General features: G+C 46.0%; 1 protein-coding gene across 5 annotated transcripts in view; it reads right to left on the reverse strand.

Annotated features, from left to right (window-relative positions):
- The window catches only part of MYO7A (myosin VIIA), a 108,153-nt gene that overhangs the window by 43,522 nt on the left and 45,315 nt on the right, over positions 1-19,316 (reverse strand). For 2 of the 5 annotated variants that reach the window (XM_055802205.1, XM_027777908.2), the window contains exons 5-17: positions 18,562-18,579; positions 14,940-15,124; positions 13,345-13,466; positions 11,638-11,780; positions 11,423-11,536; positions 10,392-10,545; positions 9,677-9,753; positions 8,636-8,755; positions 7,246-7,388; positions 6,660-6,870; positions 6,043-6,178; positions 5,548-5,654; positions 2,334-2,390 (exon numbers count right to left, since the gene is read on the reverse strand). In XM_055802205.1, the coding sequence (XP_055658180.1) occupies positions 2,334-2,390; positions 5,548-5,654; positions 6,043-6,178; positions 6,660-6,870; positions 7,246-7,388; positions 8,636-8,755; positions 9,677-9,753; positions 10,392-10,545; positions 11,423-11,536; positions 11,638-11,780; positions 13,345-13,466; positions 14,940-15,124; positions 18,562-18,579 (1,587 nt within the window). The remainder of the gene's footprint in view (positions 1-2,333; positions 2,391-5,547; positions 5,655-6,042; positions 6,179-6,659; positions 6,871-7,245; positions 7,389-8,635; positions 8,756-9,676; positions 9,754-10,391; positions 10,546-11,422; positions 11,537-11,637; positions 11,781-13,344; positions 13,467-14,939; positions 15,125-18,561; positions 18,580-19,316) is intronic. The other 3 variants (XM_055802206.1, XM_055802207.1, XM_055802208.1) reach the window with 3 other exon arrangements.

Genomic DNA, 19,316 nt, shown 5'->3' on the forward strand with positions numbered 1-19,316 from the left:
AGGGGTGCAAACACATTCATGGTTGTTTGCAGTAACATAAAGATAAAAGTCAAGGCAGGATATCACCAGAAGAACACAAGAGTATGTCCCCACAGCATGGGGTGTCCAAGATGTCCAGTGGCACAGCTGGAGCATCAGGACATTTCCCAGCATCTCTGTGAAGCTGTAAAATCTCTAGGGCCCTATTCAGGCTCCTTTCTCTGGTGTCTTGGACATGTTTAGGTACTTACATGTCCACAGCTGAGAAGGCAATTACCAGCTCAGCCTACCTGCACCCGGCAGGTTCAGTGGATTAAGTTGGACTCAAAGTTATGGTGGGTAGGATGGTCTTCATACAGACCCAGAGCCTGAGCAAGGATGATGACAAAGGTTTTTTTAGTTTTTGACATCCAAACCAAGTAAACAGAAGCAAGGCAAAAGGCAAGTTAAAAGGAGAAATGTCACTGAGACAGAAATGGTAGGAGTTACTAATGCTGTCCCTCTGCACCTTCTCCTCCTTTAAGGAGAAGGCTGCATGGTGAACCAGGAACACTGCTCAGCACTAGGCCTGACAGAGCGATGGCTTTGGTGGAAATGCAGAAAGATTAATTTCTTAAGGTGAGTTAGGGAAAGAGAGAGAAGCATGTACCCCCGGCAGTACTGTGGGGAAAGGTTCTGGTCAAAGGAGGGTCATCTCATCTCTTTAGGACTATAAGGTCACTAAAATGGACCATAGCAACATGACATGATGCTTCTCAGCCTTTTTTCTGAAGTCTGAGAAAAATGATGGGTTTTGTTTGTTATTTTGTTATATGCAATGTCACTTGGATGGCCTCCAGGTGACCAGAGAAAGTTGAGGGCCCCTCACAGCAGGTTCTGCAGTGACATATAGTGAAGAGACAGTACATATAGTGAAGAGACAGTCTCTTTCCTAAAGGCTGTGCTGTCTGGAAAGTGCCTTCAGATGCAAAGCTGACATGGGCTACATAACAGTGATGAGTTTGGAACTACACCCCCCTATTTTGAACTACCCCCCCATTTTATAAAACTTACTGATGTTGATGTATTTGGAAAATTTTTGTTGGCTTGGCTGTTCCACCCTTGCCTCAGTGCCTGACAAATGCTGTCAATTATTATTAATTAGAAAATGTACAAAACTAGAGGCTATATTATGAGAACAACTATGACAACAACAAAACTCATAGAAATCATCAGCATTATGCCTCCCATTTCTTTGTATCTCCTGTTGTCTCAGAGAAAAAGACTGGCCTGGGCTTTTCTAAGAGATTTTGCACAACAAGCTTCTCCTGGATTTAATCCCACTATATGCTAACTCAGGAAGGATTTTTGTGTGTGTGCGCGTGGCATTGCTACCACTCTAGACAGGCCCAATGAAATGCTGCAATCTAAACAGTTTGCAATCATGATATGGAGGGGAAAGGAGTCCAACTCTGGAATGAATGGCTTCGGGTCATTTAGGGTCTGATCCTCCTCATTGGAATTCCAAGTCCAAACATCCGAGACACTGCACAGGTAAGAAGGGTTGAAATTCAGCCCCATGCAAGGACCTGAATTTTGAAAGTCAGATCTATCTCGAACATAACCCTCTGGATATCAAAAGATTGTCATGGAAATGTGAGCAGAGTTGCAAAGCTAACATAAAAACTTTAGCACACAGTATGCTACCCTATGGCCAAATATCTAGCAAGAAAGGTTTGGGAAGCTATCAGAACCAGTCAGGAGTTGAGATGCAACAGAAAAGACCTAAAAATGTGCCAAGAGCATGTTTTGGTGATCATGGCAAAGTTCAATATTAACTGTGTCTTTGAAGGCTTGGATTTGAACTCTCCTCTGGACAAGAACTAACCCCACCGACAATGATGGCATTTCCAAGCAATCCAGAAATGCAATCCAGGAGTCTCTCTTCACACACGAGCTGTCAGCTTCCTGCCCCCAAAAGGGCAACACAGGGCCAGATTTGCAGTTGCATGGAGGAATAATGTCCCACTGAACCCAACAGTGGCACCATGATAAACAACCACCAAATGCCACAGATGAACCATGATTCAAATATCAGAAAAAAATCCTCAGAACTTTTGCTCAGGCTGGTTCTGATTTTATCCAAACCAAATTCCTGTCATTACAAAGCTCTTCTGAGCTGAATTCTAGAAATAAATGACAGTCATACACCTGTATCTATTCAACAAGCTGTAAAAATGCTCTCCATCACATTGGATGCTTGAAATGGATCTTCTATAGATAGTGCAAGAAGAGGAATAAACCAACAAGAGCAAAGCACAATCCTTGCCAAGGAGAATGAATATATAACAGAGGAACTCGTGTATTCAGTTTACCTTTGGTGTGGGTGTGGGCGACTGGCCAAATGTGCTGGATGCATAGCCACAGAGAAACTACGTGAAGCACGGGTGAAAAACAAAAACAAAACAGAGACAGAGAAGAGCAAATAGTGAAAAGAAAGAATAACTGAAATGGGATCCTGACATTGTTAATCTTGGTGGTCCAGATGTTAAAATATTTTACAAACAAATTCATTCTTAGAGTGTTGTCTATCCCCCTCCTGGCTTTTCCCCTTTTCTCCATGTTCACATCCCTGAAGCTGAGGGACACCCCTGAAGCTGCCACTGTCCAGATTTTGCTTCTTGGAACAACTCTTCTACATCTTTTAATGTCACTCATTATCCATCCAGTTTCAGCCATCCCCACTCCTCTCCCTCTCACATCCCTGCTCTCCTGTGACCGGTGCTCTCAATACACAGCAGTTGGGAAGATGCCAGGGGAAAAAACAGATTTTCACAAAAATTCTAAAGAAATCCCTCCCTTCTTCCTGGATTTTAATCCAACAAATCAAATGTTTTCCATAGAATTAATATTTTTGCCAAGGGGAAATCCCCCAAATTTCCTATTTGTTTTTCCCTTCACCAGTTTCCATCCTCCACTTCTCCTTCTACCTGTTCCTTGAGCAAGCAGTGCTGTCAGACTACACTAGCTGATTCCTCAGAGTAATGGTGTACAATTCCCACAGAATCCATCATTTCACCTGGCACCACTCAAAGCAATGTTCCAATTCAGCAAACACATGCAAATAGGCCTCCTCCATGATGGGCATGCATAAAACCAGCTTCACATACCCATGTGCTCCAGCAATACCCAGTTCACCACACAGTTTTTGTTGTGCACAAATATTATGTCTTTCAGAGACCAGTTACTACTGTATTCAAATAAACACTCTCGACTAGTTTTCAAACTCCTCTGGTGTGTGGCTTTCTCAAGTTTCTGGCACGTAAGGATCCCATTTGAAAGGCTGAAGGTAAAGCAGATACGGACTTGCTTTTCACTGACTCACAAAATGTTACAAACTCCTTGGTAAGCTCCTGAGGACCAAAAGTTGGAAGCTGTTGAGCAAAACACCTCATTATTTGATTTAGCTCTTAGCAGAGCAGCCCTCTCTTCTTAAGGGAAGATAGATTTGATTGACCTGGCCTGAGTGCCTCTGGAAGGTTTCTCCACGGGTTGTCTCACTGATGCTTGGGGAAGGCGTGCACACTTCCAAGAAGAGCCTTTCTCCCAGCTCTTTGCTACATGCAATCAATTCCTACGACCCAGGCTCATATGCTCCTTCTTTTGGGGAATGTTTTAAGAAAGAGGCTGCAAAGATTATGGAATTTTGATGGAAAGCAATGGCAAAATCATCTCAGCCCCATGTTGGATCCTGCTTGTCTGAGCAGTTTTGTTTACATCGTGCTCAGGGGATTTGTGCGCTCCCAGTTCACACTAACACTGTGTGTACTTAGGGGAGCTGGTGCACAATGTTTGCTCCTCTTGCAGTTCCATGCCAGTCTGGCTACAAGTCTCTCATTCAAAAAAGAAAATCAGAGATTGTTAAAGTATCAAAGCACAGGGGCTACTACTCGGGACAGATTCTGAATATTTTTAATGGAACAATAAAAAAATATATGTTTATCTCAAAAAGAACTGCTCTGATGCTTTAAAAGGTCTCAGGTTGCAGACAATGCCCAGGTGAAGATTTCAATTTTGCTATTATATACTTCCATTATCTTTTAAAGGTGCTTGGTAAATGTCCCTGTGAAGCAGCCTACATGACTCTGTAAACCTGAGCGCTCCCTCTCATCGATTCCCCAGAGTGCATCTCTGCTTTGCCCAAAGAAGCAAGAAATCATATCCAAGGAGAACTGCAAAGCTTGCACTGAAAATAAAAAGCAGTGAGGAACAAGCAATAAAAAGCAAAGTAAATGGCAGCACTGATGCTAAGGGAGTTAGCGTCTAGTTCAGCGTGAGCATCCACATCTGGGGATAGCTCTCAACCCACCGGGAGTGTCGTGCCAATAAATATTTGTCAATATTTGTCAATCCCTGATAAATGTTATCTTGTTCCTAATTAACATTGATCATTCATTTCAGCAGGAGCAAAACTGAATGACTAAAGGTTACAAACAAGGCTTGCAAAACTGTCTGCAGCCTATTTAAAGACATTTCTTGGGAATTTAACCATTCCTTTGCCTTAGCAAGCAAAGGAATTGAGCACTTAAAACTGTTTGGCACTCCTGAAAGTCCCTAAGTCCCTTGGACCATCAGTGGCCTTGGCTGGCATTTGGAAATAGGACTCCAGCTTCTAAAAAACTTGGTTGCATTGGAAAATTGTATCCCCACACCCTTGGCAGTCCCATAGCTTTGCCCGGGGAAGGACTGGGGGATTCAGCCATGGTGACCTACCTGTTTAGATTTTCAGGTTCTGCAAGGCTGATAGTTTAAAACAGTTTGTACTTCAATTTTGGGAGTGGGACTGATGACATTTTAGTGGGGAGATGTAGATGTTCAACTTACTCAAGAAAACATCATATATTTGTGTTTTTAATGGAAATAGTCACTAATCTCAGCATTTAAGCTGATATCCCAGTAATAAATGCTCAGACGGGGTGGGAAGGGTTAAAGCAATAACTGTGCCTTTCTTCAAAGCTTCAGCACACATGATCTTCTCCCACACTGAGCATGGAGTAAGCACATATGCTCCTGGAGGACTGGGATGTGGAAAGGGGAACTTTGAAGTTCAGCTTGTGTAACTGGTGTCCCCTGTCTCTGCTGTCTTTACAGCCAAACAAGACTGTTGGGTGGTCCCTCCCAGTCCTGCTGCTGTGCTTAAGGGCCAGCTGGATTGTCCATTCGTTCTGCTCTGGTCTACAGGTATTTGGTTTTCACTTCTCACTCTATTATACACAGATCTGGACTATTCAGCTCAAGGGGCTAGCTCTCTCTTGGATTTCTACAAACACAAACCTTATCGCTCCCACCCTGCACAAGACAGGAGCAATCACAGTGCAAAATAATATTTGACGAGCTGAATGCAGTGAACTGGGGGCGTGAGCATGGGTGTACCTGTGACTCTGCATTAATGCTTTCTGATGGCTGGCTCACACTAACAGGTCTGAAACACCCCAAACAGCATCAGAGCAATATGACTCTTACAAATCTTCCACTCCTCCCCAAGAACACCCCTCCTTGTGAATAAAGGTCTTCTCCCGCCTGCATTACCATTGCCACATCTGCTTGGAAGATCTGCTTGATGAATTTGTTTTTTGAGGAATGCACCAGCTGAATGATGTCTCCATGCAGCGTGTCCCTGTTTTTCTCCAAGAAACCTAGAGAAATAATGGGACAATAGAGAGATGACACAGTGCAACATGGGCAGTATGTGCTCTACAAGCAGCCGCTGGATTGCTGGAATACTGGCTGTTCTTGGGGAGGTAGTGGGAGTGATGAGTGGGCAGAGAAAGGGAGACCAAGAGAAGGAAGAAAGAGGTGCATCTTGAGACTGGATCAAAGATGCATGTCGTGCAAAGCACTGCAATTCTGTCATGGGCACACACAAACGGAAAAGCACCAAACTGCAGCTCATACACACCACTGAAGGGCCAAGTCATTGCATCCAGGAAAGGAGCACAGTCCTGCTCTGCTCCAATGCAGCAGCAGATCACCTTCCCCCGAGCATCCCCTCACAACTGCAGTGCCACTGGAGCTGCCCCATACCTTTTGTTTCGTAGTAAACAATTCCAGCAAAGTGGTTGATGCCAAATTGGGTTTCGTAGTTATTCTTTGGAGGAATATAGTTGGTGTTAAGCTTGTGCTGGGAGTTCAGCTTGTGTAACATGGTGGCATCTGTACCCTGTGCAGGAAAAGATCTGATGTTAAACCAGGGTTTGTCCAACTGAAATAATTTTCCAATCAATAGCGCATTTCTTTTTTGTCTTGGGTGACAATGTGTATTTATTTTGTGAAGTGTTGGAAGGGGTATCTCAAGTGCAGAAATTAAAGAAATTGATTAAATATCACTAGTATATTGTACTATATTCAACATAGTGCTCCAAAGGGAGTATATATAATGTTATTTTCTCTTAAACTTTTTCAAAGGCTATTCTCGAGCCTCTTGCAGGCATGTCCTTCCAGCAGAAATGCTAACTTGTTTTAATTTTGGTTGTGATACTCATGGAAGAAAATGTGACAGAGCAATAAAAGCTATGCATTGGCAACCCACAGATGAATGTGTGTTTGGGGCTGATCAGACCTCTCACAGGGTGCCAGCATGCAAGTGCAACGGGGGTAAAAACCAGAGAGTCACTGGCAGCAGGGCTGAGCCCAAAACACACCTTGGGGAACTTGCTCTCCTCGTCAATGAGGGAGATGATGTTCATGGGCTTGATGGCAATCATGTCCAAGGCATCCTGGTTATCTGTGAACTCAATGTGCTGCCAGTTGATGTTCTCCAGGTTGTACTCCTCCTGCTCTAGTTTGAAGACGTGGCGCACGAAGAATTGCTGCAGGTTTTCATTTGCAAAGTTAATGCAAAGCTGCTCAAAACTGTGGAGGGAAGGTCAAGGAAAGGCCACTTTAGATCCACCATGGTCTATCTTTCTCCATGCTTGAAGCAATACTCTCAGACCACATCAACCACTCAGTAAGGTTGCTGTTGGCTGAGAATTTCCTTATCGGTTCAGATAACCAGTTTCTCTCTCCAAAAACGTTAATAGCCATTATAAGTGTGTAGCTTAAACCAAAAAGTTCAGGAAATTTGTCTGCTCCCACATAAAAATGATTAGCTCTGATAATCTCTCATACAGAAAAAGACTTGGCCCAGTCCTGTTCACCTCAGGAGAAGTGAAAGGACTGCAAGACCTTGAGCTTGGGCTGGTGAAGGGATGTTAAGATCTGGTTGTCCTTTTGCAGGCTCCATACCTGTTGACAGTGAAGTTCTCAAAGCCAAAGATGTCAAGGAGGCCGATGGATCTCCTGATACTTTTCAGTTCCTGGGAAGGAGGTCTGTAAATTGCAGCATTGATCTTCTCCACGATCCACACAAAAAGCCGCCCATAAATTCCCTGCAATGTCCCAAAGATGGAGGTCACTGAGACAGGTTAGCAGGTCGCCCTGCTAGTCCACAGCACCACTTCATTCACGATGGCACAGGCTTCCCTAAAGCATGGCCAGCAACTGGACAGTCCCTGAGGACACACTCGGCAACATCTATGCCAGACTCTTGGCATAGTTTAAAGCTTCAGCAGCTGTTATGTAGATCAAAGAAAATGGACCTGAAAGCCTGGATAAAAGACAATTGAAAGCAAAATCCCAGCTTTGGATATTCCTAAATTTTGGATCTATAGGCTTGCTGTAAAGCCAGACAGTCCTTTTCTTGGTTTCTAAACATCTCTTTCTGCAGATCAGCAGAGTCATATGACACAAGCCAAGGACATCTCGCCTGGGCAAGGTGCTGACTTAAATGTTGTGGCACCAGCTGAACAATCTGCTGATTTAATGAAGCAGCTACTGCTGCTTCAACAGTTCCAGAACTCCATGTTTTACAGCATTATTAATTTCTTTTGTATAAGTTACAGCAGTGCTACCAGGAGGGGAGCCTGATTCAAACACCCATCACCACTAGAGTAGTCACTGCCTGGATTTGCAAACTAGTTAGGTATCATACCAGCTAGCTTGATCTACCGGTTCCCCACAGATAGAGCAGGGAGACCAAGCTGGCCAAAGTATACCACTGATGCTTGTTTTGCAACCTTACGTGGGGCCGCAAACAGCACAGCAATGATGCAGACCCACCCCATCAACCTCCATCACCCCAAAGCCTCAGGTGATGCTTTAAGTGCTCTGATGGCTGCTGAACTGCTCTGTTCCTGCTACTGTGAAATTCAGCTTTATTTACTGCTGCAGACATGCCCAAATCCTGCAATTCAGGTGTGGGTGTTACAGGTGTTGGTAATGCTGCTCTGATTTATAGCAGCTGGGGATCTAACCCTGGGGCTTAAGCTGGGATGTTTTCCTGAAGTTGAGGTGAAGTCACCTCAGAAGGCTGGCCCCTTCCATAGGTCACCTTTGAGTATAGATAGTCTCAAGCCCAAATATCAAATCCCCTGAAGGCCAGGCTATCTAACCTTCTCCTTCCATCTCAGCTCTGCGTCCATCCCAATGACAACACAGTTTCAAGGCCATCTGCTTATCTGAGCTCATGTGGGCACCGAGTGAGACACTTCTCCTGGGCACTGGACGCCCTGGGCTCAAAAGTAGCGGATTTCTTCTATTTATCGACAGGAGCAGAAGGGAATGCCCAAAGACTTGCCTTTACAAAAGCGTCCCTCACATCCAGCGCTTGTTCCATGCTGAGAGGGGTGGAGACAGTCTCACCCCTGGTGATTATAGTCCGGCTGGTAAGGCAGTTCATCACGTCCTGAGGGTCAACCTGGCAGAGACACCACCAAACACTGCTGCTGACCTTATAAAACACAAGGTGTTCTTAGAACGGCCTGGCCTCTTAGAACGGCCTGGCCTGAACGTGCGTGGCCAGAGAGGAACAGCGCAGCCCCCCATGGCTGGTGGTAACTGACTTTTCTCAGCTATACAGGGCAAATATCTCAAATGATGTCACAGGTATTTTCAGAGAGTAGTTAACACTTTTATACAGTGTTTTACCATGGAAATTGTCTTTGTGACTTAATGTCAGATGCTAATGAGGCATGGGGAGAGCAGATGACAAAGCAAAGCCTGCAAAGCTGTATCCTACCAGCATGAATGTAGCTTTGCATCCCCTTGACCCCTTTTCATACTTCTGAGATCAAGCCAGGGAAATGTCCACCCCCTAAAGTACACAAAACCAGCCTGCAGACAGCTGTGGATCATACTCTGGGACCAGCGGTGCCTATGGAGATGAGATGGTGTCCCTTGAGGGAGCGCTGTTACCTGCTGGGGAGGCCACTGAAGGATGCTCAAAGCACTGTATGGATGGTTTGGGTGTGGGCAACCTCACCTCACTTCAGATACACACAGTGTAAGTGACATCTCTGTCTCAGCTACTGCAATGAACTCAATGAGAGAAACACTCGTTTTTTAGGGACTGAGCTTTTTGGATGCCTTTTTTAGGATGACTTGCCACCAAAGGTTCTGTTTCTCTCCACTTATATGAGGGGAAGCTCAGATACCCAGCTCAGATGGAGACATCCACCTTCATGCAGCCAGTACAGGGCAAAGTATGGCTTACCCAGGTCTCTTCAGCCTCCTAGAGCTGGTGGTGCAAGGAGAGCCTCGCTCGGAGGAAGCTTTGCCACAATACTACAAATATGGGAACAAGCCAGAAAGGGAACAGCAGCACCGCAGAGCCACTGACCTCCAGCAATGATGCTGCAGTGATTAGCGACGCAGACTGAACAACCTCGCAGGCATCCAGGTTGTCATAGGTCCGAGCTGGGGGAAGAAAGCAGGAGGAAAGCCATCAGCAAGGGATGTGGCTCTGCAGAAGGTGGACGGGGTGAGGGAAAGGGTCCTAGTCCACCACCTCGGTGTGATGGCCAGTCAAAATCTACCCATCAGAAGGGAGAGAAAAGCTCATGCAGCACCTGGAGTCCTGCTGCTGGCTGCAAAGGACCTGTACGCTGCTCTGCCAGACACCCTAAATGACTGGTGGGGTAAAAATGTTTCTAGCTTTCTGACTTCCAAAGAGGCTTTGTAAATCACTGTGCCATTTCTGGCAGCAGGGCGGTTTACAAAGGCATGTCCAACCACACAGGCACTCGTCAAACACTCCATTAGTCTCTCCTTGCAGAACCTGAGTCTACTGAATGGCCTGTGGCCGTATTCATCCTCCCTACATTCAGAAAAGGTGGATGTCGCTGGGGATACTGGAGTCTGGCAGCCCTGCAGGGTGCGCAGGTAGACTTATTCACCCTTTCTGACATGCCACAATGAGCACCTGAGTCCCTGGCATGGCACCATGGCAGGTGGTCTGGACACAGCCCTCCGTCCCTGAGCTTGGCTCCCTCTCACCATGCAGAATAAAGAGCAGAGGTGTGCTGGACCCCATCCCCATATCTGGTCCTTTTTACCTTCGTACTGCAGGTTCCCCATGTGCAGGATGGCAGCCAGCAGCTTGGAGATCTCCCAGTTCTCCGTGTCGGTGAACATAAGGACCTTCATTGCAGAGCGGATATTGGCGTACTCCTTGCTATCATCTCTGCCATCGCAGGTTGTGCAGTTACCCTGGGGAGGCAAAGAGGTCACACAGTGCGCGGGCCAAAGCCGAGAGCACCTGGGTATAACTCTAACCTGTGCAGGGCTTGCCCCTACATCAGTAGACATCCTAAATCAGTAGACATTTTTGTTCACAGGATGGATGAGCAAAAGAAGATTTTGAACCTGTGGATCTGGCTCTGCCCTTCGGTGTATACTATGATTTAGTGCTCAGCCCTGTGACCTGCACTTACCCTGCTGTCCCCAGCTACCCTGTGCCTGGCTGTAGTCAGCAGAGGAGAAAATGCTCCCTGAGATGGGGATAAAGACTGAGAAGGAAATGTGCCAGAGGCTTCCACTCATCCAGATAGAAAGCTGGGTCCCATCTTGCTGGTGACGGGCCAGCCTAAATTACACCTGCTTCTACCAGCTCCTCTGGATTGCCATGCTGGTACGTAGGGAGTGGGGCTGGAGATCACTGGCTCAGTCAGGCATGTGGAGCAGAGACAGCCTGGCACTGTGTGCTGCTGAGAACACGCCACCCAGCCACGCACTCCTCCCTGTCTGTCGCTGCTGCAAGAGCATTGGGTCATATCTAACACCTTGGTTATTTCCAAACAAGTGGTCTGGGCACCAAACACCAAAAGCATCCAAGCCTCTGCCCTGCCCCACAGGAAGAGTGAAAATAACCCAGTCTATACACAGGGGCTAGGGGTTTGCACTACGGCTGTGAAGCTTGTGGTGGTGGGACAAACAAGTCCCACAAGCCCTGTGGCTAAGACTCAGGAAGGTCACAAGCAGCAAAGCAGCTCTTGGCTGCAGAGAAAGCACCGCTCTCTTCTTTCTGCCTTGCTGACAAGCTCTCACTGCATTGCCCCACTGAACCTCTGCTTCGCTGCGCTCTCACCATCGCAAGGTAGTTGTAGTCCGTGGCTTTCCCAAGACCCAGCTTCTTCTTCTGCTCCATCGTCATGCCTCTCAGCATGCAATAAAACACGTGGTAATTCCTCTCATCCTGGGCCTGCAGTAGAAGAGCACGTGTCAGCTCTGCGAGGACAACAGCACTGCAAAGGTCGACCGGGGCACTGCCAGCTCCCACACCTTGCAGGTGCATCACCTTACCTGCCTGCAGACCCGGGACTTCTCTAGCAGGTACTGCTCAATCTTCGCCCCCTCGATGGCTCCCCTTTTGTTGAAGTGGATGTCAATGTACTTCCCGAATCGGCTGGAGTTGTCATTACGGATGGTCTTTGCATTCCCGAAAGCTGCAGGGAGGAATCACAGCAGGTTGGAGAGGACCTGATGCAGAGAGGGTCATGGATCTGGTTTCATGGGCAAAAAAAAAAACCTAGAAGAGTGAGGCTGAGGGGGTCAAAAGCAGCCCCAAAGCCTTTCCCTTAAGGCTGGCTGGCTCAATTCCGCCTCAGTGTGGGGAAACAGGATATATTGCAGATGGCTGTCCTCGGAAATGCAGAGAGGATCACAGAGAAAGAGCCATGAGGATGGGGTGACCTTATCCAGGAAGAAGGGCTAGGACAGCAGGATTTTGGCAGCAGCCGATGAAATACAAGTGGGCTGAGCAAGGCTGGCAGGAGGATGCCGCAGCGTGCAAGGTGACGCTATGCAGGAAATGACAGAGCTGCTGGTGAGTGATTTGGTGACTGAGAGGGAAAGGAAAGAGCTGGTTCTTCAGTGAAATATAGAGGACTAACCCAACCCTCAGCAGAAGACTTCTCCCTGCAAACAGACTGTGCGGACACAGATACCCATGTCTGTCCTCTGTGTGGGTGCGGACTGCTGGCATGAGCACCATGGCCAACATGCCCTGGAATTTATGCTCCAGGATTGCTGGCAGGTGATGGAGATCTTTAAAATGTATTTGCATTTGCAAATCTCTTCCCTTCAACCCTAGCAGTGATGCAGTGTGTTCAAAACCGCCCTGAGTGCATGCCATGCACCATGATGCTGTGCAATGCCAGTGGTCAGGCAGCCCTGAGGTGCCCTGAGAACCTTGTTGTGTCCTTCATGCCATAACTGAAACCTACTGAGGCCACAAGCTGATTATCGTTATCTGGTTATTCCTTGAACTGCCTTTATTTCTTATTCTACATTCTGTTGCCATTCACTGATCTTGGAAGGAAAAGGTGGGGTTTGCTATTGTGTGTTGCTAGCACAAGGTGTTTGGTCTGTGAAGCTCAGGTCAAATTAATCTCATGTTCTGCTGAACCAGCAAAGAATAGGATTTTTGCAGCTGTGGTCAAATAAAACAAAAATCTAGGTAGCTGAATGCAGCATTTACAGGATATGGGTGCTCTGTATACAGTTATAATTCCAGCACTGGAAGAGGTGGGGAGATTTTTCAAAAGAGCTTTGTGTATTTGGTGATCAGCATTTTTGAAATCACAGACTACACAGAGAATTAGGTAAAATTCAGGTTTCTGTTTTGAAATTTTTTGGGAAAAGTACTGATTTAAGTGGAAAACCCAGTATTTTCAATTTTAAGTAAATAAAACAATTGGGAAAAAAATTCAGGTCAGCTGAAATGCTTCACTTTCAGCAATAGTGGTCAAAAATATTAATGGAAAATTTGAGGCCCCAAATCAATGATTATTAGTCTTGCGAAAAGTAAATTCAGGTGGAAAGAAAATGAATATTCTTTTTAACAAATGTTTATATCATTGCTTCTGATTTTTTTTTTTTATTTTGTCACTTTTGAAACTCAAAATGCAACAAAAGTAACTTACATTTGCCCATATTTTGGGTTTCCTGAATCTGATGTGTTTTTTTTTTCCCCAACAAAAAAATGCTTCCATTATCTGAGGGTCTCACCTTCCAAGATGGGATTTGCCTCCAGGACCTGTTGCTCAATCCAGGAGTGCTGACCGCTGATCGCCGCCAGGAACTGCAGAATCAGTTTTGTGCTCTCTGTCTTCCCTGCTCCGGATTCACCGCTGCAAAGACAACAGGAACCGAGGTCAGTGAAAGCCTGCTGCATCCCTGCCTGGGTCCCTCTCTCTGTCTCCAAAAGGACTGCTGTCTCTGTGCCTCTTCTGTGAGCATAGGTAGGGTGAGGCCAATATGAATGGGTTTCCAGCATCCTGAGAACTGGTTGTAGGACAAATGGTAGGGCACACTACCAGACAGCTTCCAGGCAAGATCCAGATTTGTTTTACAGCCCATTTGGCCCAACCTGTTGCTTGGGTTTGGGTCTTTCCAGCAAATACCATCATTCAATCAGCAGTGAGAAGGTCATGAAGAACTTTCAGACAGTGTTTTTCCAGCTGTGGACACCAGACCATGACCCTATGATCCAGGGGCTAGCTGGTCCCCTAGGGCATCTTCACCACCAAAATGCACCACAAAGCAGACTGAAATACTGCCTTTTAAGTGGCAGAAAGACACTTTCACAGGTCCCCTAGGCTTGCCCTACCAATGGGCAGGTAGGAGAGGAGAAGATCGTGGGGCAGGAGGCAAGAGTTACTCCTCAAAGCTTTCTCTCCACTGGAAGATAACTGCCGTTACCTTGTGATGGTATGCGAGGAAGAGCTGGGCAGACATCTTTCAGTGTGAGTCTACAGCCTGATATATGAGGGAGCCAATATAAGTAATTGAAATGGACCTTCCTGGTGTTCAGTAACCAGCCCTGGTTCCATGGCCAAATTGCCTCACTTCTGAGGGCTGGCTGACCACTGTCACACTGCATCATGCCTGGCCATGACTCTCCTCTGATGCTTCTTTAGTGCTGCAAAGTGATCATTATTGCATGGCATTTTAGTCCCATGTACCTGAAATACTGTGCACGGGATGCTCCCAAGTTATGTTTTTATGCAACAAAACTTAGGGTAGGCAGGCCTCGGAGAAAAGTGGTGTCTTGAAAGCACAAAGACTGTCTGAGGGCTCAGAACTTGACAGGATCGTGTTGGAGGACTCAGGGAACCAAATCTGGATCATATCACCCTTTGGGACAGATACAGGAATGAACTATACCCATAACTGTGACCAGGGATTTCTTGGTGCCCAAGGTTGATCAGTCCGGAGCAGAGCCATGCACGGAGACACCAGTTCAGCAATGTGAACAACAGGTCCAGTGATCAAGCTTGTCCCTTGCCCTTCCTTGTGCAGAACATATAGATCTTTGCATCTTTGATGTCTATAGGAGTATTGAGTTTAAATTTAAAAGGGAAGGTTAAAGGTAACATGAGATCTATTGGGTTGTAGGGTAAGTATCAAAGGAGCGATAAAACATCTTTACTAGGAACAGTGACCACAGAGACCACCTCTGCACTGGGAATATGTGGATGGAAGATCTAATAGATCATTCAGATTGCCGAGTCTATTTGATAAGCTGTTCCCTCTCAACCAACGCTGAAGGTGCTCAGCATTCATTTTCAGGATATGGCCCATTTGGAAATTCACAAACTCACCTTATGATACAACACTGGTCCTTGTTGTTGCGCTGCATGTTGAAGTAGCAGTTGTCCGCAATTGCGAAGATGTGTGGTGGCATCTCACCAATCTTTTTGTTGGTGTACAGGCGTATCTGCTCAGGTGAGTAGATGGGTAGGAGCTGGTAGGGGTTTACTGCCACCAGTATTGAGCCAGTGTATGTCTGGAGGAGAAGCACATGAAGGTTTATGGGGACAGTGAGATAGAGCTGAGAGGCTTTGGCAGCTTGGATGGAGTGTGGATGCCAGAAAAATCAAGGCTTTTCAAAAGCTGGATGAAAGATGATGGTCAAGTCAAAGATGCTTGCAGGATGGAGCCTGGAGCAAAACTGGAACAGAGGTCCCAAGCTATCTAAATCAATTCATACTCAGCCCTGCTCATGCACAGCATGAATTCAAGCCTTAATTCATATTTTAGATGCTACTCAGTTAAGATTCAGAGTTTCAAGTCAAGCTTATATTTGCAAATAAGAGCCAACACATATCCACACATACCTATTGCGTTGCACAAATTATGAGAAACCAGAGATGAAAGAAATCTGAAGACTGTTGCCATTTCTCAAAGCAGGGCCAGCTGGATCCAAAGCATTCCTGACAGATGTCTGTCTAACCTGTTTTTATAAATCCACAACAGAGCTGCTAAGCCTCCCTCTGCAATACTTTCTTCTCTACCATCTCTGCCTAACCAAACTTCTCCACGCTGCAGTTCAAACCCTGTCCTGTGCACATGGATATGGCCCACCAAGTCCTGACACACCCCCTCTCAACTACTTCTGAAATTTTGGAAATTTTGGTCCACCCCATGCTCTCTGTGGCACTCAAATGAGCAGAGCTGCTCTGAGCCTTGGGCAGAAAATCCCCTTGTAGTGCCTTGCTGTTTCATTTCTGCCCTTCCAGGAGCCATTTCTCTCAAACCTCTCACCGAAGAGCTCATGACCTTACTCAGGTGCAGCTCTGATGTTAGAAGGTTTGGCCACATCCCAAGCTCAAGGCAGAGAATGAGGGTCTCTGCCGACTTCAGCTAACTTTTGTTAGTGTCTATAGCAAGTGACACGGCTCCACCTCAGGCCACCCAAAGGGCATAAGGTGAAGGCTGCTTTCACTCCATGACTTCAAAGGAGCCAAGTCACCCTCTCTAGGTTAACTTTTGGCAGCTAAAGTTGCAAGATTAATCTCACTTTTCTTCTCTGGTGGGACCAGCTGTGAAACTGTCCCACTGCTGTCTATATAGCCTTTTCAGAAAAGGAAAAAAAAAATCATTTAAACATAAAAATAATTAATTGTGTGGCCTAAAAACAACAATAAGCCTTTGCCATGAAGCAGCAAAATGGCATGGGCAAGAATGCTTGCAAACTGAGAAGAAAATCTCTCCGTGCTCTGCTAGCTGCTCCTCTTCTTGTGCATATTACAAACTGGCTGATTTAGAGAACAAGTCTGAGCTGTTTGTAGAGAGCTTTACAGCAAGTGCTGGAGGCCACAATGCCTGTGAAGGACCTTGAAGGCTGAAGAAGAAAGAAAGTAAGATAAGGTTGGCTGAATGCCTGGAAGAAAAATGGGATATGAAGCAAGGCTGGAGCGGATGCGCGATTGAACATGAAACTGACAGAGATAAGAAAGAAGAGAGAAAAAAAATGCAAGAAGTTCAGTGCGTTGTAGCTTAGTAATTAACCAATTATATGTAGCCAAGAAGTGTGTGAACATTATTGATTAACCAATGATATTTTAGTATGTTGCACGTGAACAACGAACAAAGATATATAAGCGTGGGTTTTGGACTAATAAAAGGTCTTCTGGTTGGATTCAGGAGTCTGTGTCTCCATCTCCTCACTTTCTCGTTTGTGTGGGCAGCAAGAAACCTAACACTGCTGGTGAGAGGAGTGGAAAGGGAGACTTGGAGATGGAAGCCCTAGGCTGAATTTCTCCCACCAGGCCCAGCATTCCTCAATCTTGATGGAAAGGGCTTGAGTAGAGCGAGATCATTTGTTTGACAACAGCTACGCAACACTTGCCACCAGCTCAGGCTTCCTGAAAGGCAGCCAGTAGGTGGCAACTGTGTGCTATAGTAGGGATGCTGAAAGACCTTAAGGACTTCTCACTTTCTAGCTTCATGGCCAACACCAGGGAGCAACTTTCTGCTCAGTCCCCAGTGAGGTTTGACTTTACAGTGATAACTGAGAAAGGACACAATAGCCTTCCCTGTAACAGGGGGTTACGTGCCAGTAAAGGAAAAAAAGTTCTTTAAGCTCAAGAAGAAAGTTGTCAGAAATCCAAAGGATAGAAATTGGCTGTGAAAGCATGTAGACTGGATGTTAGAAGAAGGTGGCATTGAAAAAAGGGAGCCGAGAAGTCCCAGAGCAGCCTTCAACAGGGACAGAGCAGCTAAGCTCAGTGCTTAGGAGAAGGAATGAGCTCAATTTCTGAATGGGTTTGTGTCACCAAGATTCTCAAAGCATCCCCAAACTCCTTCCAGTCCTGAGCAAGATACTTGGAAGACTGTTTTCCTCTTCATACTTACTACCAGGTTGATTTTAGGGACATTTCTGATCTTTCTTGTGCCTTTCTCCAAAAAGGCCAGCTCTTTGCAGAGATCTCTGAAATCCCTGCATTTCAGTCACACTGGTCTGCCCTGTCCTGAACGCAGCCAGCCAGACCTTTAAAGCAGTTAACCATTAGTTGCAGGAATGCTTTGTGGATGCTCTCACTGACCCTTCCCTTGTGATCCACAAAATACTTTGTCAGCACAAACTCTTGTACTATTGCCTGGTTTTGTAGGTCATTCCTAGTTGATAAATACCATTTGCCCAATTCTTGCAGCTGACGGAATGCAAAACCTTGTCCGCTTTGCTGATGAGGGGCCAAAGGGCACCTCCAAGGAAATACTGTCTCTGGGGTTTCTATTGATGGGTGAGGGCAAAGCCCTTCTGCCTTGGGGAAATAAAGCTTTCCTGATAGTCAGAGGCTCTGCCGTAGCTGGCCACAGGAACCACATCTCAGAGAAAATTCATTACTGCCTACATGACCTACATTTTAATTAGCCCCAAACAAATCCTTTCTGAGCTTGCTTCCCTTGCTACCCAGAACACCACAGCTGACTTCATCTGGATTTTTATGGGGTCAAAGCTCTACCAAATACTACTGCATTTTGGCAGCCCTTCGGGAGCAGCAGCAGGCATTGGTTTTGTCTCCAGATAAACAGATTTAACCTTACTCACGAGTCCAAACTCCCCACCAGACACTCTTACTATTCAGCATAGTTTCTCTTAGTCCATGCAAGACAAACCATGGGCCACAAACCCTTGTTGAAGTTTTTATTATTTTGCTGCAGAAGTTTCTCTCCTTCAAGTTGAGGTCATTATTGAGAAGTACTTACAGCTTTGACCACATTCACGGGTTGGGGACTTTCCAGCTCTGGGAAGGTGTCACAACTTCACCATGAGGGTCAAGCTCTGTGACAAAGTGGCTGATGCTTTTGGTGCATTTGTGAAGCAGCAGCAATGATGGTGCAAAGTAAATGAGAATGCCACAATGGTGAATAGAAACAAGTGATCCAGTGGAAGGCATGACAGCGATTGCAAATGACAGTGCCGAGAGTCATACTTACCCTCCCACCGCAGTTTGTCTTACGAGTAAAATATGAGGGAGGAGAAAAAAGAAAATTATATTTTATTAGAGCAGAATTAAACTCTCCACAAAGCTAAGGAGATGAGGAGACAAGAGGGACTGAAGTCCTATGGAGAAAGTCACCCTTTACTCAGCAGGCTCAGAAATCCTTCCAAGCAGTGAAGGTAAAGTCACACTGAGCTTCACTACCTTTAAGGCAGAGCATATTATACCACAGAAAATAAAGCTTTCAGAGACTGGGTGTTCCCTAACCACATGGTATCCATGCGGTACCTCAGGTCTGAAAAACTACCACTAATATTTACCAACTTTGACACAAATATACTCCTCTTAGTGCCACCGCTCTTAAAACATGAGCTCTAAAGTTGAGTACCTGAGCCTCCAACAACACACATGTAGACAGAGGTGGTTTAGGTGCCACTCCATCAAGCTATGCACTCTATGTCACTTTGAGAGTGTCATTCTGATTTTGAGATGGCTGTAATGGCTGCATTGTGCCCAGGATCATGGGCTGGCATGCGAAAGCCGTTAGTGGTATGGAGAAATTAAGGCACAGTAACCTGGAAGCTCTGTGATGCAAATCCCTTTGTGCAATGTGACCATCGCTTATGCAGTAGCTCTGTAGGACACACAGCACTGTCACCATCAGACCCGAATAACTTGTAGAGAAACCACATGGTTGCTGAGTCACTTCAGCCCAAATCACCACCCACGTTCACCTCCAGGTTAGAAGCT

The sequence above is a fragment of the Falco peregrinus genome, chromosome 4 (assembly GCF_023634155.1).
Source record: "Falco peregrinus isolate bFalPer1 chromosome 4, bFalPer1.pri, whole genome shotgun sequence".
In the NCBI taxonomy this organism is placed as follows: domain Eukaryota; kingdom Metazoa; phylum Chordata; class Aves; order Falconiformes; family Falconidae; genus Falco; species Falco peregrinus.